At 37.5% G+C, this 25,270-nt stretch overlaps 3 protein-coding genes across 3 annotated transcripts; 2 read left to right on the top strand and 1 right to left on the bottom strand.

Annotated features, from left to right (window-relative positions):
• Positions 1–9,796: 9,796 nt before the first annotated feature.
• LOC138868739 (uncharacterized) lies at positions 9,797–10,516 on the top strand. Its single transcript, XM_070146305.1, has one exon. It carries the CDS (start codon positions 9,797–9,799, stop codon positions 10,514–10,516), a length of 720 nt encoding a protein of 239 aa, XP_070002406.1.
• A 7,367-nt stretch (positions 10,517–17,883) lies between these two features.
• Positions 17,884–18,687, top strand: LOC104244667 (uncharacterized). Its single transcript, XM_009800140.2, has one exon. The coding sequence runs from the start codon at positions 18,233–18,235 to the stop codon at positions 18,593–18,595; it is 363 nt and encodes a 120-aa protein (XP_009798442.1). The 5' UTR covers positions 17,884–18,232; the 3' UTR covers positions 18,596–18,687.
• A 496-nt stretch (positions 18,688–19,183) lies between these two features.
• LOC104244668 (replication protein A 70 kDa DNA-binding subunit A) lies at positions 19,184–22,736 on the bottom strand. The gene is made up of 2 exons (XM_009800141.2): positions 22,328–22,736; positions 19,184–21,121 (listed from the first exon to the last, which is right to left on the bottom strand). The coding sequence occupies exons 1-2, from the start codon at positions 22,585–22,587 to the stop codon at positions 19,465–19,467; spliced, it is 1,917 nt and encodes a 638-aa protein (XP_009798443.1). The 5' UTR covers positions 22,588–22,736; the 3' UTR covers positions 19,184–19,464.
• Positions 22,737–25,270: the final 2,534 nt, after the last annotated feature.

Here is a 25,270-nt window from a genome sequence, read left to right as displayed (position 1 = left end):
CTTTTTCCATGATAATCTTCAAAGTCCACATATGTTGTGCTTCATTCTTATATAGGATGGCGTCACCCTAAAAATCAGCTATGAAGTGACTCATTTTAGTGACTCGTGGTCCTGTCTCATGTCTGCCTATCTCATAACCCTGAGGGGAGCATAAAGGTATATGCCCCTTAACCCAATCAACAGCAAGTATGGAACATCCCTGGATATGATGATGAACTCATCGGTAAGGAACCACTCGAACATCCATTGAACCTGATCCTCGATCAAATTGTTAAAAATTGCACCCATTCTACAGCATTTCCTGGTTGAGCAAACATGTCTGGGATATAGGTCATCTTCTTAGGGTGATGGAAAGCTATGTGATCATTCCACGGCCTTCGTGGAAACTCTAGGCGGTATTGACCCCTTTGGAGATGCTCTAACAACCAAACCTGTAACAACAAATTGCAACCCTTAAAGAATCCAAACCCCTTCTGACAACGTTCCAAGCCTGGTACGTATCTGCAATGATCATAGGGACAATGGTATATGTCTGCCCCTCGATCCCCGTCCATCAAAGTTTTGGCCACTATGGCCAGCCTGGTATGGATTCTATCCCCTTGGATCGGGAATACCAACATGCCCAAGAAACACATAATAAACACGAAGACCCTACGATGAACCTAGCCCAAGGAGGTCATTGATAACTCATCATCAAAAATACGGTAAGAGCTACTATGACCGTATCGTTCATAGAGGAAGTCGAAAGGTATGTAGGAGCTTTACAGGCACTCCAAGTCATCATTTTTCTTCAGCCCCATCATCTTAAGGAATCCTCCAGTGGTGTGATTTTCAGGCTCTAATAAACCAGGGCTATCCCAAGGCAACCCAGCAAATCCCCCTGCTTCTACCAAAAGAGAGGTCATTTATATGTCTCCAAAGTGGAACACCGCCATTTCCTTGTCCCAAAACATGGTGGCATCCTCGATCAACATTTTGTTTGGCTGAAGATACCAACAGAGAAGGCAAATTTCCTAAGACTCGTTTCACATGATTTTGGTCACTTGAAGGAAGATCCCTCTACCAATCTAGCAAAAGTGAAGGTATGCTACTGACCATGTCGAACATGGGGACTTCATGCCTCATTTTCTGCAAAACAAAAGGTGGTTAGGCTCTTTCCCCCTCCAGATTCATCTATTTATATAATAATGATTAGAATATTGGCACTTACTTCTCCAAATTAATGCACACAGTCGTGATTGCGTCCGTTGGGATTATGGAAAGCCCGATAGACTTTTGGGTGAGGCTTGTCTTAAAGGGTTATCATGTGGACAACATATTAACCCGACTAGGTTTGACCAAGATGCATGCACAATTAATCAGAGTAAGGTTGCTTTAGAGGTCTAGACTAGGACCCACAAGTGGACAACTTGAGGGGGAAAGGCACGAAACCATCCAACGCACCGCTGATCGACTAGTTTTAACGTAAATACGCCTTTCTGAATTTAAAAGGGTGATATATAGGAAGAGCGCAAACACTCATCAAGAGTTGCTATAGGATTGATTACGCACGAGTGAAATATGATGTTGAGCATGATTTATGCAACAATAAATAGCATGTTGTCAAGTATTTACACGTTAAAAAATGATGAATGCGGTATTTAAATAATTAAAAGACAGTTACAAAAGAAAACAAGGAGATAAGTCAGTTTCAGGAAATAAAGGAAATCATAAATGCTTGAGAAATAGGCAATTAAATCCAAGTAAAAGGGGAAAGGGAAAGGGTGCACATGTATTAACAAAATAAAGCATGCTTAAGACTAATTCACAAAAATAAGTTCATTATGGTAAGAGCCTAAAATATCCCCAGCAGAGTTGTCATGTTGTCGCTCCCCCCCCCCTTTTTCGTCGTGGAGTCCGGGTTTCGACATTCATGGGGAATAACTCATTTCTTTTTCGGAATTGGGTATTTGAATTTGAAGAGACACCACCTAAAGGATTAAGGTGTGTTAGGGCACCTAGATCAATTAACTCATATAACTAGTTTGCATTACCAGAGATTGGGTAAGGGCTCGAAATAACCTTGAGGGGAAGGTGTTAGGCACCCCTCGCGGTCTGGGTCCTAGCCGAACTCAATTATGTGAATTAGTCATTTAATAGCTAGGCAGTCTAAGCACACATATGCAAATAAAGAAAGTTTAATAGATAGGCAGTCTAAGCACACATATGCAAATAATGGAAGTTTAATAGATAGGCAGTCTAGGCACACATATGTAAATAAGGTGAGGGATGTCCTTGGTTTGTTAGCCTATAGGATAACAATCTGTACAATACCCAATAAGCCTTCCTCAAATAGAGGGGCTACATGTGGTATTAGCGCACATGTCATCATATCCTTTACTACCCAATTACCCTCCCCTTGGTCATAGCCTAAAGCGTTCTAGCAATCTTAAGACGCATCATGTGCATGCACTACCTGTCCCTTTACTTATATAGTCCGGAGGTATTTAGGACTTCTAGTTAAGGTGGATCTAGACTCTCCTACAGTAATTAAAAGGAGAAAACTCTAGGTACATACAAAACATATAGGAATGGACCAAAGATAGAACAATTAAAAGGCTCACATTTTACCTCCACAAATAGAGCAAGTAACTGCGCCCTAGAACAGGATATCTAGGTGAGCATGGCAAGCAGAGAATATGCAATGTGAGTTAAGGCAAAAGTGTTAAAGACCTATTCAGTTTGCCTACTGAATTTTTAGAACCTATTGAATCTAGGCAGTCGCAATAAGCAAAGAAGTTTCATAGTTTTTATTAGACCTTGATTACCTATAGGCTTGCCTAGGCGTGAATCCATAATACCCTATACACATGCTATATAAATTTAATCAAAATTTTGCGAACCATTTTAAAACAGTTTGAGTTTATTAAGTCCTATAGACATGCTGGTCTAGGCGTTGAATAACTGATTTTAGACTTATAGATGCTGGCAGCTAAATGCAGAAACTGGTCTTAGAATCCTATAGGCATGGCATCTAAATGCAGTGATTAAAACATGCTGAAGATTGATTAAAACATTGTTAGTATGTAGAATCTGATCTTTTTCAGGCAAGACTGATTAATTTTAAAACCCCTATACGCATGGTATCTAAGCGAACATCACAGCAAACTTACAGACATGTTATCAGAATGTAGGATCGATTTTTGAATCATATTGGCATGATGTCTAAGTGAACAAACATTATAACAGCTTATAAGCACGGTATCTAGATAGACAAGATATTATAACAACCTATAGGCATGGTATCTAAATAGACAAGATATGGTAACAACATATAGTAATGGTATCTAGAATGTATGCAAACAATCAAACAGCATGATGATTTCTAATTGCAGAAATTTAGTTTGAACCCTATGGACATGATTTCTATAATGTACACACGTGATGAACATTGCAATATCCTATTGGCATGGTTTCTAGAAATGTAAACATTGTTTTTAAATCCTATTGGCAGGATATCTACCCATTCCCCAATAAATGTGTATAATAATCCCTCCTAGTTTACTAATTTCCCCAATATCTGTTTACAAAGTAAATAATATTACAAACCAAGTGTAGAATGAATTACAAGAATGATAACAGTATACTATAGGGAGCCTGGATAGGCCCAAAGAAAAACCTGGGGAACCAGGCCTTCAAACCGTCTCAATGCCACATCCCATAATTCCTAGGGTGGGTATCTTAGTCTGTCGGAGTTCCCAAAGGCCTCGAGGACCCAAGGCAGTGCTCACACCAAGGCCTCCTTTAAAGGTCAACAACTTGTGCAGTGTGGAATAGTCATCCCCAGTGTGTCAAAGTTCAGAGGAGTCTCAAGGACTCCAAAGAAATGCTCACACTGGAGGGGTAGGACCCTAGATGTTCTAAGAGTTGAAGTGATAGTGATTTGCAAGAATAGTTTTGAGAAAACAGTTTCAGACTTTCAGGAAAATTAGTAGTAAATATAATTATTCATTTCGTGGAACCTAGGCAAAGGTTCCAACCAAACAAGCAGCATTCAAAAATAGGATTACTTCAGCTTATTAGCTGTTACTAAATGACCAAACACAGAATCAAGGCATGTTGAAGATCAAACAGCCACATGTAAAGGATAATAGGGATTGGGGAGAAAGGTATCCAGATAGGAGATCATGCTAGTAGGGAAGTAGACAAGTCATAGATATAATTTTAGACATAAGTAAACATGCAAACTTGCTGAAGGCAGAACACCTAGTTATAATTAAAAACAGAAGCCAACATGCTATTGTAGTAAACACATGTATTGGACCGGAAAAGACATAAACACATAGATTGACATTAATAGACATGCTAGGAAACACATAGTTAGACATGCTATTGACTACATAGTTTTGAGCAGAAGTAGCCACATAGATTGGACAGAAGTAGTCATGCTAACAAACATATGGATTGAACAGAAGCAAATGTGCAGTTAAGGAAACAGAATCGGAAGGTAAAGTAAGCAGGATTCAACAGCCTAGTCTTGGCTTTCAGCCTGCTAGTCCAGTAGTGATCACAAGTAGCAGAGAGATGAGAGGAAAGTTTTTGCATGTGTGTGAACTATTCTTTTTGAACTATGTTCGTGTCTAAGTTAGAATGAGAATGCATATATATATATATATAGGAGTCAAATATTGTAGGTAAATAAGTCAAGGCAAATTGACATTGCAAAAATAAGGTAAGGAAGTAATCAAATAATCAATCAAGCTTGATTGGGGGCACGAAATTAGGGAATTATACCATAGATAACTCTAATTGAATTTCAAATAAGGCAAGAAGTAGGTTTAACAGTCAATTAGGGTTAGAACCCTTAAATCAAGTAATCAGTTTCAAAAATAAGGCAACACGGGTAATCAGAGACCAATCGAAGGGTCAATCAACCCATAGATAGACAAGAGATATCAATTAAAAAACTCAGGATTAAGGAAAACAATCAGAGATCCGTAAATTAGTTTAGTAAACAAATGAAACCCTAGATAATTAGGCTAATCATTAAATTATTCAAACAATAACGGATAAGAGGTTGAAATCAAACACTAAATAGTCAAATAATTAGACCAGAAACATAACCATGCGAGAAAGATCAAACGAAACATAAAAACTTTAGAAAACCTTTTGCAAAAAACGGAAGTGGAAGCCCCAGGTAATTAGAAAGATACTTAGGGTTGATTAGTAGTAGGAAGATTAAATAAATATCCATGGAAACAGAAAGCACTTCAAACATATAAAGATTCGAACAACGAAAATCAGAGAAATCAAAAACCTAAAGAAGTGTAGTGCTAAAAATTGATTAACAGTAGAAATCCTTAAAGAACAACCATGGGAAATTGAAAACACTTCAAATATGCAAAGGATCGAACAGTAGATAATAAAGAAATCAAATCTAAGATAACATAGTGCTAGAAATCGACTAATAGTGAAGAAACAAGAAACTCTTTAAAGAAAAATCGACGACGAACTCAGAAACTTTCCAGATCTACAAATATCTAGATGGATTCGTGTTTGAAGTGGGGGCTTTGAAGAAAGAATGAAAAGGTAAAGAGAATCCAGTCTCAAACAAGAGATTTGAACCGTAAAAGCATCGAAATAGTAACACTCACAACCATAGACGGACTCTCAGAGAGTCTTGAACCAGATCTGGTTAGATCTCTTCGAGATTTTTCCAGGAAATCATAAGAACGAGCAACCAGGAGATGTAGAAGATCAGTATGAGCCTCAAACGGCCATGGAAATCCATGGGTCGAGTGAGAATCAGGGGGAATAGGATTCGTTTTGGGTGGCGGAGGCTAGGGTTAGGTTTAGGTATCAGAGAGACAAGAGGATGAGGGATTCCAGGGCGTCCGTTTGGTGAGAATGAATTAGGTTTAGGGGGGTCATTTGGTTAAAATTGGTAAGAAATGATGGTGGTCGTTGATCTCTATGATCAACGACCATGATTTAGAGGGCTTGGGGATCGGGTAAGATTTATTTGGGCTAGGGGTAATTGGTTTGGGCCTGGTCTTAGTGGGTTAGGGATTTGGGCTGTTTAATTTATGCTAAGTCCGAAATTAAAAAGGGATCATTTGTTAAATACCCATTTAATTGCTAAAATAATTTTTAAAATAGTTAATAAATTATAAAAATGACTTTAATGCCTAGAAATATTTTAAAATAATTACTTAATATTTTAAAAATATAAAAAGATATTTTCCGGTAAAATAATGTAATAATGCATGCATGGGCTATATTTTCAAAGTAATTGCAATTGTATTCTAAAAAATACAAATGTGGCTATTTGTACAATAATTGAAACTTGGTACAAATGCAAATGATAAAATTAAGCCACAAAATTATTATAAAACTATTTGGGATGCAATCAGTGATTATTTTATAAATAAAATACTTGAATGAATTAATTAAAATCTATTAAAAATGTAGAAATTGTAAAAAATACTAATTGATGCCAATGCATAGTTTTGAAAATATTATAGAGAAAAATTGAGTATCAACAATGACTAGGTCTGGGAGATGCTATACTCCAGAGGACGTCAATCGAGAAAACCCGGGCAGAGAACAAATTCAAAGAAGGAACATAACATACCCATAAGCCGTCGAGTTTTGGAAAAGAATATCGAGCAAAGAGTATTCTGTGGAGGAGCAGCTGAAGAAAACTCCAGCATAGATATCAATCATGGATCTATAAATGAGTTCCGACAGTCATAAGGATGCCCTGTTGAAAGTACTAAGTGGGGTAAGTGTACCAAGTAATACCACTAGTAAGGCGTTAGCCGCGATAATTGGGAAAATAGTCAAAGTAAACATGATTACTTTCAGAAGAGACGAACTCCCCATCGAAGGCTCAAGTCAAAATAAGGCTCTTCACATCATTGTCAAATGCGGGGACAAAGTGGTGTCTCGGGTGTTGGTCAATGGAGGGTTAGGAGTCAACATTTGTCCGCTCTCCACTCTACCGGTGTTGGGAATTCATTTGAGGTAAGTCAAGGAAAGCCACATAAGGGTGGGGGCCTTTGATGGTTCGCAAAAGGATGTTATTGGAGAAATTTATTTAGCCTTGCAAATCGAGCCGGTAGATTTCCTGGTGTTGTTTCAAGTAATGGACATCTCCTCTTCCTACAACTTGCTGCCGGATAGGCCTTGGATACATATAGCAGAGGTTGTGCCATCCATTTTGCACCAATGCATAAAATTTGAGTGGCGATGCCAGGAGATCATGGTTCATGGCGAGTGGGGTCACTCCACCTATTTAGAGTATGTTGTTCCATTCATTCAAGAGCTAGACGGAGTTTCCTTCCACGTAATTGAAATCATGAAGAATCGAGATGGATAAGACTAAACAAAAGTTGGGAATGCAGTCACCGTATAGATCCAAGATGGCTATGAGGGAGTTGATGAAATATGAATACAGGCCAGGAACAAGGTTGGGAGCCAAGTCAAACGGAATCACAGAACCAATTGAACATAATGGGTAGAAAGGAATGGCTGGCATATGATATCAGCCTCGTATTGTTAGCTCTGGGAAAAAGGTTTTTGTGCCAGAGCACGTTGCAAATTCGGGGCAGAGTCCAGTACTCGAAGATGATATCATCGACGGGATGGGAAAACTGTTCGTAAATATGATTGAAGAATGTTGTAAAGGGATTGACATCAAGACACCGACTATCAGGGATGTCGAACCAGGGGAAGAGCTGTGGAATTGGACCGCCAGTCCATCTTTAGTTCGCTAGGAGTCTTAGTAGTATGGAACTGTAAAAGTTTACTTTTGAAAAGCGCACGGTCAATTGAAGCATGTACCGTGTCTGTAACCTTTTGTCATTTGCCTCTTGTGAATGCTTAAGACGTTCCTCTTTTGATGAAATAAAAAGAATCATTTTCCTAAATATTGTAACTTTATTTACCGCTTTATTTATACTTAGCCTTTTCTTTTCAATAATCAAACCGCTAAAAATCCGCGTTCCACGATTACGACATGTCAAAATCGCTGAGCGCAACAACCCAGAATATGAGGGGTATGACGAGAGCATGATGCCCAACAATCTCCCACAGGAGATCGAGAAGTTGGAGAGCTAGAAAATCCCAACTTTGAAGAAACAGAAGTGGTGAATCTTGGACATGAAGAAGATGTAAAAGAAACCAGAATCAGCATTCACCTAGAAGCCGAGCAGAAGGAAAAACTGATTGAGCTCCCCCCGACAGTACGTCGATGTGTTCGCATGGTCCTATGGTGACATGCTAGTATTAAGCACTGACATTGTCTCGCATTGACTGCCCATCGATCCTACCAGACCGCCGGTCAAGCAGAAACCCAGAAAGTTTAAACCTGATTTAAGTTTGAGGATAAAGGAAGAAGTGACCAAACAGATAGAAGAAAATGTGGTAAGGGTTACCAACTATCCAAGCTGGTTGGCAGACATCGTCCTAGTACCCCCAAGAAAGATATAAAGATCACAATATGTGTGGACTACCGATACCTCAACAAAGCTAGTCAAAAGGACGATTTGACTCTACCAAATCTACATCCTCATCAACAACTGTGTGAAGCACAAACTACAGCCGTTTGTGGATTGTTTCGCTGGGTACCATCAAATCTTAATGCACGAGGAAGATGCAGAGAAGACAGATTTCACCATACCTTAGGGAGTCTATGGTTATAGAGTTATGCTGCTCTGCCTCAAGAACACCGGCGCCACCTACATGAGGGCCATGATGACCCTCTGCCTCAAGATTGAAGTGTATGTGGATGACAACACCATAAAGTCTCGAAAAAGCTTGGAGCATTTGGATGACTTGAGGAAATTTTTTGAACGACTACGAAGGTACAATTTGAAGTTGAACCAAGCAAAGTGAGCATTCGGTACTATTGGGCTTCATTGTAAGCAGGAAGGGGATAGAACTGGACCCATCAAAACTCAAGGCCATCTAAGAATTACCGCCAACAAAGAGCAAGAAAGATGTCATGAGTTTCCTGGGCAGGTTGAATTACATCAGTTGTTTCGTAGCTCAGCCTACGGTTGTGAACCCATTTTCAAACTGTTGAAGAAAGATGCCGCCACAAAATGAACAGAAGAGTGCCAGAAAGCCTTCGATAGTCAAAGAGTATCTCACAAACCCGCCAGTGTTGGTTCCCCCCGAACCAGGGAAGCCACTATTTCTCTATTTGTCAGTCTTGGATAATATTTTTGGCTATGTGTTGGGGCAGCATAACCAAACTAGGAGAAAGGAGCAAGCCATATACTACTTAAGCAAGAAGTTCACTCCATGTGAGGCCAAGTATAATTTGATAGAACGCACTTGTTGTGCTCTGACTTGGATTGCTCAAAAGCTAAGTCATTACATGTCAGCATACACCACGCATCTGATATCTCGGCTCGGCCCGCTCAAGTACATTTTTCAGAAGCCAATGCCTACCGAAAAACTACCCCGATGACAGATTCTCCTCAGCGAATTTGACATTGTGTACAAAACTCAAAAGGCTATAAAAGGAAAATCTTTAGCCGACCACCTCGCAAAGAATTCGGTGGATGGCAATTACGAAACGCTTACCACGTACTTCCCTGATGAAGAAGTACTATTTACCGGAGAAGATATTGTAGAATCATACCCTGGATGGAGAGTGTTTTTTGATGGAGTAGCAAACTTCAAAGGAGTCAGAATTGGGGAAGTCCTAATTTCAGAATCTGGATAGCACTGTCCAGCATCGTCAAAGATAAGATTCCCTTGCACCAATATTATGGCTGAATATGAAGCGTGTATCATTGGGATTAGAATGGTAGTTGACATGAACATCAAAGAACTTTTGGTCATAGGAGATTCTGATTTGCTGATACACCAAGTCCAAGGAGAATGGTCCCCCAAGAATGTCAAAATACTTCCGTACATGTACTGCGTGAAGGAGATGTGCAAGAAGTTTACCAAGATTGAGTTCAAGCTCGTCCCTAGGGTTCAGAACGAGTTCTCCAGCACCCTTACAACCCTATCATCTATGATTCAACATCCATACAAGAACTACATAGACCATATCGAGGTAGAGATCAGGGATCAACATGCTTATTGCTTCCATGTAGATGGAGGACCAAATGGTAAGCCATGGTATCACAACATCAAGAAATTCATTGCGACCAGAGAATACCCGAAGATTGCTACTAATGGTCAAAAGCGAGACCTCATGAGGCTAGCAAACCACTTTTTCCTAAATGGAGAAGTCTTGTACATGAGGACCCCAAACTTAGGTTTGTTGAGATGTGTAGACACTGCTAAAGCAACCATATTACTAGAGGAAATACATGCAGGAATATGCAGACACCATATGAACGGGTTCACATTAGCCAAGAAGATTTTGAGAGTTGGATACTTTTGGATGACTATAGAAAGCGACAGCATCCGCTATGTGAAGAAGCGTCACCAGTGCCAGATTCATGGGGATTTCATCCGGGTTCCACCAGATGAGCTAAATGTAATGGGTTCACCTTGGCCATTTTACGCCTAGGGTATGGATGTGATTGGACCTATAGAGCCTGCAACATCAACGGACATCGTTTCATTTTGGTATTTATTGAGTATTTCACCAAATGGGTCAAGGCATCTACGTACAAGGCCATCACGAAAAAGGTAGTAGTAGATTTTGTCTGAAATAACATCGTCTGCAGATTTGGGATGTCGGGGTCTATCATCACCAATAATGCCGCTAATCTCAACATCGTCCTTTTGAGAGAAATTTGCGAGAAGTTCATAATTGTCCACCGCAATTCACAGCCTACAGACCACAAATAAATAGGGCAGTCAAGGCATCCAACAAGAATATCAAGAGGATTCTGCGAAAGATAGTGGATAATCACAGACAATGGCACGAGAAACTGCCTTTCGCTTTACTAGGTTATCGGACTACTATGAGAACACTGGGGCAACACCATAGTTGTTAATATACAACATTGAAGCAGTGATACCCACAGAGGTCGAGATACCGTCTTTAAGAGTCATTCAAGAGGCAAAATTGGACGATGCAGAGTGGATATGGGTAAGGCAGGAACAACTCATACTCATTGATAAGAAAAGAATGGACGCAGTGTGTCATGGTCAGCTATATCAGAACAGGATGTCTTGTGCATTTAACAAGAGTGTGAAGCCTTGCCAATTCACACCACGGCAGTTGGTTTTGAAGAAAAACTTTCCACATCAAGAAGAATTCAAAGGAAAGTTTGCACCAAACTGGCAAGGTCCTTACGTGGTTCACCGAGAACTGTTGGGTGGGGCTCTAATCATGTCAGAGATGGATGGAAGAGTAAACACGAAGCCTATAAACTCACACGCAATCAAGAGATACTATGTCTGAAGACAAATAGTTTTTGATGTAACAAACCTACGTTCAACTTGACATCCCACGGAGGGATGCGTAGGCAACCCACGTAGGGTTCGGTTCCCCCCCTCCCCCTTTCTCTTGTAATAGAAAAACCAAATATCACTTTTGTATGTTGCTCAGGAACTAAAAACGACTTGATTTCCTTAGAAAGGAATACGTAGGCAATCCTCATCGGATTCAATCATCTTTTTTAATTAAACTATGCTTTGGCCTGATTCCACTTGGATACATAGGTTGTCTGTGTCAAACTCAGCCATTTTCATTCTTAATCTCATCATTTCGCATCTATTGTAATTAAACTACATCTTGACCTGATTCCAATTGGATACGTAGGCTGCCTAAGATTATATTTCCTCTTCCTTTACTTAAATTTTTTTGGTACAGCTAATGCTAATCTTTGAATCCTTTGTAGGTATCTCGGAATCAGACATCTAATATGGAAAACCTGTACATAGCAAACCGTCTGCTCAACCAATCGGAGCATCTTATACAAAACAAATCGTCCGATTCACCAATTGAAGTCCTGTACATAACAAACCGTCTGCTCATCCAATCAGAGCATCTTGTACAAGTTAAACGTCAACTTCACCAATTAAAGTCATGTATATAGCAAACCATCAACTCAATCAATCGGAGCGCCCTGTACAAATCGAACGTCTGCTTTGCCAACCGGAGACTTGTATATAGAAACTGCAAACTTTGCCAACAAAGAAATTCACATTGCCGCTCTATCGCAACGGACATCAGAATAAACAATCGCAAACCTCGTCATCGATGGTCTATCGATCGATGGCCGCAACTTAGCTTCATAGTCAAGAGTATCTCTTGGGCATGCTTTATTTCGTTTACCACTACTTTTGAATGCTTTTAATGTTTTGCTTTTGCAGCTTCAAGCATGATTAAGATTTTAGTCAATCACTCCCAAACAGAGAATACTTTATATTTCAGTGCAAATCTCTCCCAACAATCAGAGATGCACTCTACAAATCAAGCTTTCTCGATAAGCGGAGACATTAGTGCAAAGCTCTCCCAACAAGCGGAGACTCACTCTACCAATCAAGCTCTCCCAACAAGTAGAGACAAATTCAAATGCTCCGACAGCTGCGGAATGGTACACAGTCGGGCTAACAAATCGAGTCAAGATCAAGTATCCCATCATCTCGATCCCAAATAACAGCTCGTCGGTAGCCAGGCGTCATCATTCCTGCATCATTTATATCGCATCTTAATATATTTTGTATTAAGCCCGAGGTACATAGGCAATTCAAAGCCAGAATTTGGCCCCAATATTCCCAAATCTTTCTAGATTCTTCCTTAACTCAATACTTGCCTAAAAGTCGGGACAAAATTGGCTTTGGTTTAATTTCTTTGCCCGAAAACTCTTTTATCGTCTCTAGGACAAAGAGGGACAGCTGTTGACGACCAATTTTGACCCTCCCCCTTTTAAATTAATTTATTTATATTTAGTAATTTACAATAAATGTTTTCAAAGTATTCTCCAGTAAAAATATCTATTTATCACAAATTAACCAAGCATTAGATTTAAAATTAATCACATAGTATTAACATTATGTAATTACAAACATATTTAAATTATTTTAAGATTACTAAAATATTTATTATATGTACGTTAGAGAGGTTCTAATTAATTTGATAAATTACTCTCTAATTTCTAGTTAATAAGATTATTATGTGAAAATTCAAAATTAGTGTTACAATGCGTAAAATAAAGTATTTTGTATTTTTTATAAATAATTAATTTAAAGTAACCAGTAGTATATATAATAATTATAATTTTTATCATATTTATTGAAAACTATTAAGTTTTTCTAAATCAAATTCAAAAGGGGTTAAAAGACCAAAAGTCTGCAGTTGCAATTCTCAAATCAAAAGTAAAAATGGCAATTTTTTTTTCAAATTATTCTTGGACCAATTGACAAGCCCAACCCAAAAATACACCAAATCCAAACACCCATCTCTTTCCACCATGGCAATCCAAGTCACTCTATTTTCACCAATCAATGTTTGCCACGTCAACCGTCTTCAACACTTACATAAGAAACACAAATGATCTGAGCCATTTATCAACATCATTGATGGCCCACAATTGTTCCCATTTTCTCTTTTACTTTTGACCCGGTACCAGATATTATCTCCACCATTGGTTCACATAAATCCAATGGTTCCCGTATTTTCCCAAATTAATTTCTTTAAGCATATAAAACCACGATTTGTCAAGGCCATTTACCAAATAATCAAATGGCCCATATTCCATCTTGCAAACATAACCTTAGAGAACAACCCCCAATTGCCCAAACCCTAAATCATTTTGTTTCTAACCTCGTTGCCTCTCTTTCCCCCTCCTCTCTCTTTTCTCTCAACCTCACCAGACCTTGCACAAATTCGTGCAAGGTCACGAGTTCATCAGAGATTCATCTCTTTTGCCTTCCCTAGCCGTGATTCTCACTAAATTTTTCTTTCTCATCATAAGAGACGTAAACCCCAAATTCGAACCCTAACCCCAAAAGATGAAACCTCAAATTGCCATTATTTTTTCAAATCCGCGGCATGCATGGCCATTTGTTTTGCTCATCCTTAGATCTCTTCACTCTTTCCATTTTCACCATTCGATTTCAAAGTTCTAATCGAGAAGGACAGACCAAAAGAGTGAAATTTCAGCTCACCAGATTTCTTCCTTCGTCTCTTCAAATCAAAGTAAGTATGAGATGCTAGATGTCTTCAATATTGGTATTCGACACCCAGAGGTAAAATGCAATAACCTCTGAGTACTAGGGTTCTGACCAGTGGTCTCTCATACTTCAACGATCGATCCCTCCTCTCAGGTAAAATTGACCATGTTTTTCCCCTCTATTCCTTTCTGATTTTCACTTAATTCACTATCATCACCTGCCATGTGTCACTCTTCACTATTGATATTGAAATTTTGAAACCTTAGAGCCTTAAATGGCATTATAAAAGGGGTCTTTAATATTCTCACCAAACAGATGAACATGATGACCTAGCACAGAGATCACTAAGAGTATATTCTAAGATTAAAAGCCTAAGGTTCCTTAGTGTTCTTTTCTTCTCATTTTTTGAGTATTGTCGCTGATCCGAACTTGAAGTCCTTGGTGTCTTAAGAAACTAAGAGAGCCTTCGTTTAGTATGTTGCCCTCAAAAAGGTCAACATATCCATCATCTCTCTCTTTTGTTCATCTCATTTGAATGCTATAAATGTGTTAGTTATCTTGTGAGAATTACAGTTGTTTATGGTGTTTATGATTAGTATGGAAATGCTTATGTTCTTATAGTCTAATGTATGCTTATGATTATTTGTCCTGCCTTTTGAGTCTTTAATTGATGATTGATCAAGTCATTAAATGATTCTTGATGATTTTTATTTCTGAGTTCTAACAGTCTACATGTTTAAGCTGTAACGTGTCTCGAATGATTATTCACACTTGCTAAACTCCACAGCCTTTCATTGATAAATTTGTAGTGATCTTTGCCTTTTACATATTAGTTTCCCTATATTCTATTAGTCTTATAGCGAAGTCAATTGTTGGATAACCATGACAGAGATGAATCTGAAGATTCCTAAGTTTATATTATCTACCATTTAACTTAAGCATGAAATCTAAGTGTTTTTCTTCTCTGTACTTAGTAGCTGCTAACTTTGAAAATAACTTCTGGGTTGTCACCATGATATTCTCATCCAGGTGTTGTTGCATCTGTTGACCTGGTTTTGTTCGAATTAAACTTTCTCTCTACTGTACACATCTTGTTGGGATTAAGTTATTCTCCCTTCATAAATAAGTCATGATCATGTTTTGTTGACTTGTGGTTGTTCAGTTGTTTCGTGTTTGGTTAAAACCTTCAATTACATGTCCATTCAAAACCTACTTGGTATAGTACTTTCGTGCCTTTAATATTTTTGAACTACTATTGGTTCTTGTGAAGCTTACATGCATATATCATTAAGTTATCCTTTATAAAAAGTAGTACTTAATTATTCTTTATTAATCAAGTGATAACTTTTCAAAATTGAGGCATGACTACTTCATATGTAGACATTAAACTGGATCCATGCTTAAGTTAAACTTGTTTTAATACAATGCTTCCCTTTATATGTAACTCCCTCTCTTCATGACATGTATAACCTAATTATATGAATGTGCAAAGTTCCATGTCCATATAAAGTCATAACTTCACTTGAAGTGTTCATGTAACTCTGAATATTGTATGTTCCTGTTTGATTTCTGATTTCATGCTCTGACCTAAACCATCCCAATCTTTTCCCTACTGTTAATTTGAAACTAAATATGATCGTTAAACCTTATGAGTTCCTTGTTGATACTATCTAAACATGATGATTTGTTAGTGCTAATACTGTTAGGAGTATGACTCTATTGCACCCTTAGGGATTCCATGTTAAATCTTTGAACTTGTAGTCATGTTGAGAGTCTAATCTTGTTCTTGATATCTTTGATAACCTCTGTAAAAATATTTAGCCATGACTTCTTTGTCTAAATCTTCATTGATGACTTTAAAACTGTTAAGTAGTATTATCAACTCATGTATGTGCTAGAAGTAAACCAATCAGTTCACAGTTGGTTTGCTAAAGACATGAACAGCTGCATGTGTTGTATTGTTGCATATATGACCCTGTATAGCTTGCCTTTCCTTTGAGTGTGCTCTTCTCTAGTGTTCAGACTGTTACAGCATGATTGTGATGTTTCTACTCCTTTCCTTTGTACATTCGAAAGTCCAATCCTTAATTTCACCTGATATGTATTTTTGTTTGATATCAAATGTAGATTATGTGTTCTTATGTTAGGAGGGAAAGTATATTTTGTGGTAGGTAATGTTATAGCACTTATTTTACATTGAAAGGGTCTCATTTGGCATTTAAACCTATAAGGAAAACACATTGTTAGTGCTTAAGGGTATTTGGGAGTGGAATTTAACTCTAGGTTAAGCTACCTTCCCCGGCACAAGCATTGTCCTGGGCCTTGAGTCCCTTGGGAACTTTAAAGTGTCAAGGGATTCAAAGGGGGCGTCGACCGTGAGTAGAACTTCCTTCCTAACCCTTAATTCATTAACACATTTAAGTGCTTTAGGGGCTTAGTGTTTAATGACAACGAAAGGTTTTCAATGTAAATTATTTGTCAAGTATAACTACCACATTAATATAATTTCTCATAGTATTCAAATATTGATAAATTTCTTGTTCCAGTAGTTCGTCTATATACATTTCATACATTTTATACTGAGAATGTGGAATATACATCTAATGACCTTTTTTTGGGGGCATGTACGCATTAAGCCCCGTTGAGTTTCAAAAGAACTCAGGTCAAACCAGCCTTATTGCATTTTCTGGAAGGTCCATGTCAGCTATAGCCGTATCTTTCAATTGCTAAGCCTGCTTTCTTGAGGCCCAGCCATCAGAGTCCAGTCTTCTTTCCCTCATTTCATTTGTTATTAGTTATTGCATCTTTAATCTAGTGTACTGCTTTGTTATTTTACCTACTGACTTGTCGCTTTGTCATATTTTGTTATCATGTATTTAATACTCATTTATTATAATATGTACTTTACCTTCATGCTTTAATATCACATGAAAAATAGACAAGTTTTGAATAATATAGGGCTTAAAGGGAAATAGTTAGTAATTAACCTTCACTTCGCTAATTATAATTTATTATATCAATACCATGATCTCGCTCACTTGCTTTTTCTCAAAGAATTTTTGAAGCTCAGACTCTAGTAAAAAATAGTAGCCCCGTTTTCAGAAAGAAAATCATAAAAGAATTGTTGGTTTACTAACAATGAATGAAATAAGATTTTTTTTCATAAAACAAGTAAGGTACTTTCACCTCAAATGAATTTTCAAAGATCGCTCCTTTTCAGACTTTTAAATCAAGGCACATTTAGAATCACTTTCTTACAAACATCTTTTAGAATCATATAAACATATGTTCCCTAAGTTAATTACTTCCATAACTTAATCTTATTATTACAAGCCTTATAAAATATGGACTACACTTTGGATGAGTTCAAGTGTCTGTTTGGTCACCCCATAAGTTTATATATTTATTTTACAAAAAGTGCCAAGATTAAGGGGCTATCTTAGATTTTGGCCTTTGTCGGATGACAGAACCCTTGTAAATGGAGGCTCTGTCTTCCAGTTTCAGATCTTGCAAACAGAGGATGGTTTACATAGGACTGCCAAATAGCTCCGTTTCCCTTTGTAGTTATTATTCTTATTTGTCTTTTGTATTACTTTTCTATAATGATCTCATTTAAAATTTCAGCTCTAAAGTGCATTCGTTTTTCTTTTCCTTTTGTCACTGTGACTGCCAAGCCCCTCCAAATAAACCCCCTGGTCGAGTTTACTCTCCCTCTGCCAATCTAGGCTATTAGAGGATATGACCTAATGTTCAGTTCTAATATATATATATATATATATATATATCCACTTTGAATCTATTAACTCTAATTTTTGAATCTGTCTCTGTTCTACTTATTTCCTCCACTCTCCCCTCAACAATCACAAATTAGAGTGGGCTTACCCTCAGGTTTGTGAACAAGAAATTAAAACAATAAACTTACAATCAGATAACCTTATCCAGGATAACCAAGTAGAATGCGCCACATAGGACAGAGTAAGTGGGAACGCCATTGCTTATTTCCACCTCTCATAGAAAAGCTTTTCTCCATCCTCTCAATCTAACTCCAAATTTTTCTCCTCTAAAAACCAATCCTTACTAATACCATATTTCTCATTCAGCACAGTTTGGGATAAAAGGAAACCGCAGAGCAAAGACCAAAAAAGAAAGGCAAATTATGGCTTCTTCTTCTGCAGTTTCCATAGCCATGCCACTGACTTACACAAGTCAGAAGAGACAACCAAGTGCTGTGGCTTTCTTGAAGCCATTGCCAGTAAAGCCCTCAAAGAGTAGTGCAGCATCAAAACCAGTTGCAAGGTTTGAAGTCAAGGCTTCACTTAAGGAGAAGGTTGTGACAGGATTGACAGCAGCTGCACTGACTGCCTCCATGGTGATTCCCGACGTAGCCGAAGCAGCTGACGGTTTTTCGCCATCCCTCAAGAACTTCTTGCTCAGCATTGTTTCAGGAGGAGTTGTGCTTACTGCAATTGTTGGCGCTGTAATTGGTGTTTCCAACTTTGATCCTGTCAAGCGGACTTAAGAAACAAAATTCTGATATATCTCCACTCTCTTTTTGTATCTATCTAATGTTCCTCCGACGATTTATATAATGTTTACATAACCAATTTATTATCTCTACTTTAGCTTATTTCTTCGCATGAAGAAATCCACCTTACTATAGGAAACATAGAACTGCAGTTTGCTGCTCTCGCTCGACTGCAGAGAGCAATACAATTAATTCCGGTTAATACGCTAATATCTCTGCCTTTTCACCAATCAAATGATTTTCAGAGAGCTGAGCATAGCAATAGATAAGACTCAGTAAACCTGTGGATGACTCGTTTATTTACTAATAGCTGAAGAAATCCAGCAAATGCAAATGATAACATGCCTTATGAGCTTCTCCCGACTCAGCATCCAAAATTTATACATCTAAAACAAGAACAGCTGAAAGTATTATTCCATTGTATACATCTAAATACGAACAACTGAAAGATTATTCCATCGAAGTTGAGTGTTCACTTACAAGAAGGGAATAAGTGAGAAACACCACTGGCTGGACCGTGGAGAGAACGAATTAAAGGGAGGGGGGTTTACCAAATTTAAAAAAAAAATTATGTTCTTGTGATGAAGACAAATGAGAGTGATATTGTAAATTCAACTATTCAACTCATGGGACAAGAAAAATGAAGATATGTTCCTTCCAAATCAATTGGATACTAAAGCTACATTAGACCAGTAAGTGGGATTTCAAAGCAAGAAAGCAAATAATGCACCTTCCAATGGAGAAGAGAAAAATAATCACCTGACTACAACAATAACTTTTTGCCTATATCTCTCTGAGAAAGAGGGCTAATGGGTTTCCTGAAAATTGGATGCAATAAGAATCTCTCATCTGGCTTCCTTTGTTCATGAAGAACGGAATTTTGAAATTAAATCAAGGAGATATCTGCTTTCTGCAGAATGTTTCACTTTCTCTGCCTTGATAACTGTAATCTTCACCTTCTGCTCATCACCATAAAGTTCCTCTTTGATTTTAAGCCTGAATAGAAATTGTGTAAAGAGACATTTTCTAATAATTTCAGAAAATCTGGTATCATCAGCCTCTTCATTCATCATGTGTAGCTCCTTTGCGGGACAGCTCAAAATCTCTTCCCCAGATTCCTGGAAAGCTGTCACCCATGTCAACCCAGTATGATCTTGAATTTGAGCTTGAAGAAGGTATCTGTAATCACATTCCTCAAACTCTTGATTGCACCTATCACATTGCCATCTCGAGTTTCCTGACCTGGTAACTTTCTTATTACATTGTCTATCTCCAATCATCAGAGGGCAAGCAGTGTAATAGAAGCTGTCGGTTTTGATGAATGTTATAGTTGCCTTAACTGTAATCCAGTCTGGTTTATCTGACCTACCAAGCCCTTCATCCTTGATCCGAGACACGGTCTTGCGTATCTCACTTTTTGATCCTACAGGCATGTTTTCCCTAGATATAGATTGAGAAGCAACATCTTTTCCTCCCTGATCAAACCATTCTCTTAGAGTCTGAGCCTCTGCAAAATCTGGACCTATGAACAGTTGAGTGGAAGAAATGGTTCCAATGGATTTCCCAGTGAAGTCACTAACTTTTGCAGCTTTGACAGCTAAAACAGGGGAAAACCCAGCTTCTGCCATTTCTTGCAGCTTTTGACCTTCCCTGTTGCAGAAGTCTCCCCATAGCGTCAGCTCAACACTTCGCCCAGACTGATCCTTTAGATTCAAGATTCTTCTTTGAGTTTCCATTCCATTCTTTCTCAGGATCAGAACAGAAGGATTGACAGCTATTACAATTCCAATCACATCTATGATTGAATTGCTTTCTGCACTTTCAATGTCACTAATAGGTCTAAATGAGAACTGCTGTCTTGGTATAGTGTTATCTTCATCTGGACAGAGATCTACAGTTGAAGTTATCTCCAAGAATATTTCCCATTCATTCTTCAGATGGTTGAAGTTCTTTTGAGCAGGTTTCAAGCTGCCTTTTGATATCATGTACACTTTTCCAGCTTCAATTTTGTCATAAAAGCGATCAACAACCGCATTAAAGCAAGTGACACGTATTTCACCCCCATCAGAGTCAAGGAGATCAAATGAGAAGACCTTTCCATCTCCTCTGGAATTATTATAGCGACGTAGATCCCCCTTTGCAGTCACTCTAGCCTTAATAGCCCACCGACCCTGATAGGGGTTCAAAGCAGCTATTGGAATAATGCGGGCAGGTGCTTCATTCTTCATTATTGTCCCATGGCTTTTGTAATTTGGAGGAGGTTGATATGCGGGTTGAATTGCAGGTGGGTAGCTCTGCATGCTATTACCTGAATTTAGGGAGCTCAAATTGTTGCTGTTAGCAAAGCTTGTTTGGCCAGATCTTTGAGCACTCAAGTTACCATTGTTAAAGATTGCAGACCCAGAAATGCCATTAGATATAGCTTTCTGAGCTCCAAAATTAGATTCTACAAGCACTTTAGGATTCCCAATTATTTCACATTCTGGTATAATAGTTTCCATGTTGATGACAACAATAATTCTGCAAAAGGAAAACAAGATCAACACATACAGCCCAAGTTCCATTCAAAGGTATAATCCAGATTGATATACGAAAAAAGATAAGACATTACTTCTTATTAGCTAAAATAGACACTTGCTTGATCCCCTAATACACTGCTCAATGCACAGAAGTGCCACACTCTTCTAATTTATGGGACAGCATTTTCAGCACCCAATTCAAGATGACACCAAGGCAAGGATGACACAACTTTGGCAGTGCAACAATTTCCAAGGGGAAAACTGCTTCATGTTTCTGACACAATCGTCGAGGAACACATAGAAAGCTAACACCAAATCAAAAAATGAAACAAAATTACCGATTATTGACAAGAAACACGTGTTTTGTTATGTTGCACTATTTCTCAAACTCAAATTCTTAAGGAGTAATTCGCCACCATTGAGCCAACCAGAAAATAGTTTCCTTCCATGACATTAACCTTCTAGTTAAAGCTCAAACAACAAATCAAAGCCAGATCTAACTTTATGATCGAAATGACATGCGCACACCAGAAAACTTGGAGAAAACATAATGAAGTTATATATGTGAATCGCCTTTTGCATATAAAAAGAAGTGCTTATCAATATGATTAAAGGATAATCCCCTATCACGGCATTCACATTCTAGTTAAAGCTCGAAACAACAAAATCCAAGCCAAATCTATCAAAGTTAATGTATGGATGATAAACACAAATGTGACCACAAGAGAAATAGCAGAAACCATAATGAACTAATATAATTGCCTTCTTTTTTTTTTGCGTAATTGCACATCCAAATCAGTGAGGAGTAATTCTCTACCAAGGCATCAACATTCTAATTAAAGCTCAAACAACAAAAGCAAAGCCAAATTTATCATTTTATACATTTGAAATACTTTGTACATGGATAAAAAACGTTTAAGTTATATTCACTGACGGTATAAAAAAAATTTACACAATCAAGTCACTTATTAAGAGTATCTCTTAATAAGAATTAATTAGTAATCTATTAAAAATAGTAACTAAAAATCACTGGTAGTGTAAAAAAACAGTCACACAAGCATGCGTACAGCAGAATAAGGAGAACACACAATAAAGCAAGTATCACAAAGCTTTATATGCAATCAAAAGTAGAAGCACATGTAATCATAAACACTGTACATGTAATATTCATAACTGAAGCTTGAAGAAAATAATAATAATTTCATACTTGCGATTTTTAACAGTGGTACAGATGTACTCAATCAACTGAATGACGGAGGTTTTGCGAACGCGGCCAGTTTTGACTCGGTCATTAAGCTGAGCAGCCAGCATAGCCTGCTGACTCGACTCAGAATCTGAGATTAGGAGTCCGTACCGATCCGCTGCGGCGCCAATTAGCTTGATGTCCAATACCTGAACCACTGGCTTTGAGTTCACGTCGCCGGCGATTATCGCCGGGATCGCGTTTGCAGTCAAGTTCACAGGCATTCCACGAAATTTGAAAAATCTCAGCGATAACGGACCCGGAACGGAAATTTGAATTTGAGAGGATTTTGGGGATAGTGATGAAATTTCTCGTGAAAACTGAATTCGAGAATTTATGGACGCGGGTAGTGAGAGTCACGAAAGGGAGAAAATGGCGGGTTTAAAAACCGACCTATGAGGAAATGATAATATCCAAAGTTATCCACTGTTCAAAACCCAAATTGGATTTTGACATTGGCCCAATTTTCACTTGGCCCAGTTTTCTTCATGTGATCCAGTCATTTATGTGTTATAGGCTGTAGTACTAATTTTGATTTTTGTCTAGGGAAACTTACGCAAATGTCTCAAATAAGTCTTAATCTACCAACCTTTAGCCATTAGTCATACACTTACCAAAACTAGCCAAGTACATATAAAAATTGAAAAACAAAATAAATAAGTTTCTTTCTTTCAAAGAATTACATGCAAAAATCACCTTCCATATTTTTAAGCGTGATGAGCAACATTAGATGTAAACGGAAAGGAAATTTCATGGATGAGGTAGCAAATAAGGTGATGAAATATAAAAAAATATAATATTCCAAAAATTTAAGCAAAAAAGGAACTTTTTCAATGGGTATAGTTGAAATTCATTGAAAACGTATAGATAAGTCAATATACAAAATTTGAGGAAGATTAGAGGTGATTTGGACTGATTTTGTATCAAAATTTGAAATTAAATCAAGTTCAAAAAATTCTTCTGCGATATATGTATAAAAAATGTATCACGCATGTATCTCACACACAGGTATACATGGATATACATGTAATACACAACTGATATAAATATGATATATATGTGATACACAGTGTTATACACATATCATTTTTTTCATGTTCAGTTTTTACTTCGAATTTTCAATCCAAACCACATCAAAACTTCACCAAATCATCTCAAAACTGAGATTCAAGCTCCTTAAGATGTACCCAATCTATTCTAATAACACTCACTCAAAAGAAAATAAAAATTTGACATCTTTTACTACAAAGAGCTAATTGGCTAATATTAGTAATATTTGGCTAATATTAGTAATATTTTATGAATTGTCCAATTTTATAATGAGCTATTTATATATGGACATAGTTAGTAGTTTACCTTTTCTCTATTCTTTTTTTTAAGAGTTAATACCTTAAACTCCCATAAACTATTATTCCCTCCATTTCAATTTATATGAACCATTTTTTTAGTCCGTGCCAAAAAAATTGACCTATTTTCTTATTTAAAAATAACTTACCTTTATGTAATGATTTACAACCACACAAAATATAATTGTCTCATTTTACACCACAAGTTCAAAAGTCTTCTCTCTTTTCTTAAACTTCGTACTCAGTCAAATATGTTCGCATAAATTAAAACAGAGGGAGTATTTTTTTATCAGTCTCCTACTTAAACTATTTGGTGTCCTCAAAACCACCCTGAACTATATTCCCTTCATATTAAAACAGTATTTTCATAGTTTCTAGTTTGGTTGCTATTCAAGATGATCAACAATTGAGTTTGATGTGATTAATACTAAAATTAATTAGGAATTTAAAGCTATTGACTAATGACAATCGACGCAAGGAATAAGCAAAGAAAGATATCAATGGGAGAAGATAGAGTTTTGATAGGATAGGTGTGCTTGAAATCTAACCTAGATAATTCACTTCTAATGTTCAAGTGAGTCTCTCGAATTTACTCAATTATTAGTTAAAACGTTTAGTAGAAACTCCTCTCTCGATTAAGTCTCAACCTCACAAGATGGACTAATTTAAGCTCGGTGAATATATGCAAGAATGCGTAGTGGATTGGTCTTTAGGAGAACCTCTCTCGATTATCCTCCTAACTAGGTTTAATCAATGATTCAACTAGCCTCTTTCGATTACTAAGATGAATTAATGAACTCAACCTACAATATAATGCAAAGATATCACGAATGTGCCTCTCTCGATTACATGAACAAGTGAATACATATGCAACAATTAAATCATCCAAAAATGCTTCAATACATAAAACTAGGAAACTACTACATAAACATGGAGAAATTCATCACAAATATGTTTAAAATATAGAAAAACATAAGACGATAACTCGTGTCTTGAGTGAGGATTGAATGGTGAATTCCTTGTGTTTTTGCTTCTCCAACTCCTCCTTAGCCTCGTTAGGTCTAAGATATGTCAAAAGTCCAAAAATTAACCTTTTTCCATGTATTTATACCAAGTAGGTTCGAGTCTAGACGAAAATACCTTCTCCTAGTCGAAATAGGAAATTGGCTCTGTAAACATTACACAGGTGCGTTGCATGGGGCGACTCACCATGCCACGCGCTAGTGGAGATCTTCAGGAAGCTCAACAATTTAACAGGAAGCAAAAATACATTGCTGCCTCACACTATGCCTAGCCCTCTGCACCACACTAGTGCAACTTTCTTAGAGTACAGCTCAAATCTTGCATTTTGACGTCGAGACTTGGTCCTCGACCCCCGAACACGATCTCAGCTTAATCTATTAAGCTTTTGCTCAGACTTTAAAGCTCCAAGTTGCTTGATTATCTCCACAACGTCTATATAGCTCGGAATCACTCCTACAAGCATAAAACACACAATAAGTACAAAACACTAACAATTAAAGCTCAAACATAATTAAAGTACAACAAATTAGAGTGCCAT

Source organism: Nicotiana sylvestris, chromosome 5, assembly GCF_000393655.2.
Source record: "Nicotiana sylvestris chromosome 5, ASM39365v2, whole genome shotgun sequence".
Lineage (NCBI taxonomy): Eukaryota > Viridiplantae > Streptophyta > Magnoliopsida > Solanales > Solanaceae > Nicotiana > Nicotiana sylvestris.
This window is presented reverse-complemented; position numbering and strand designations above follow the sequence as displayed.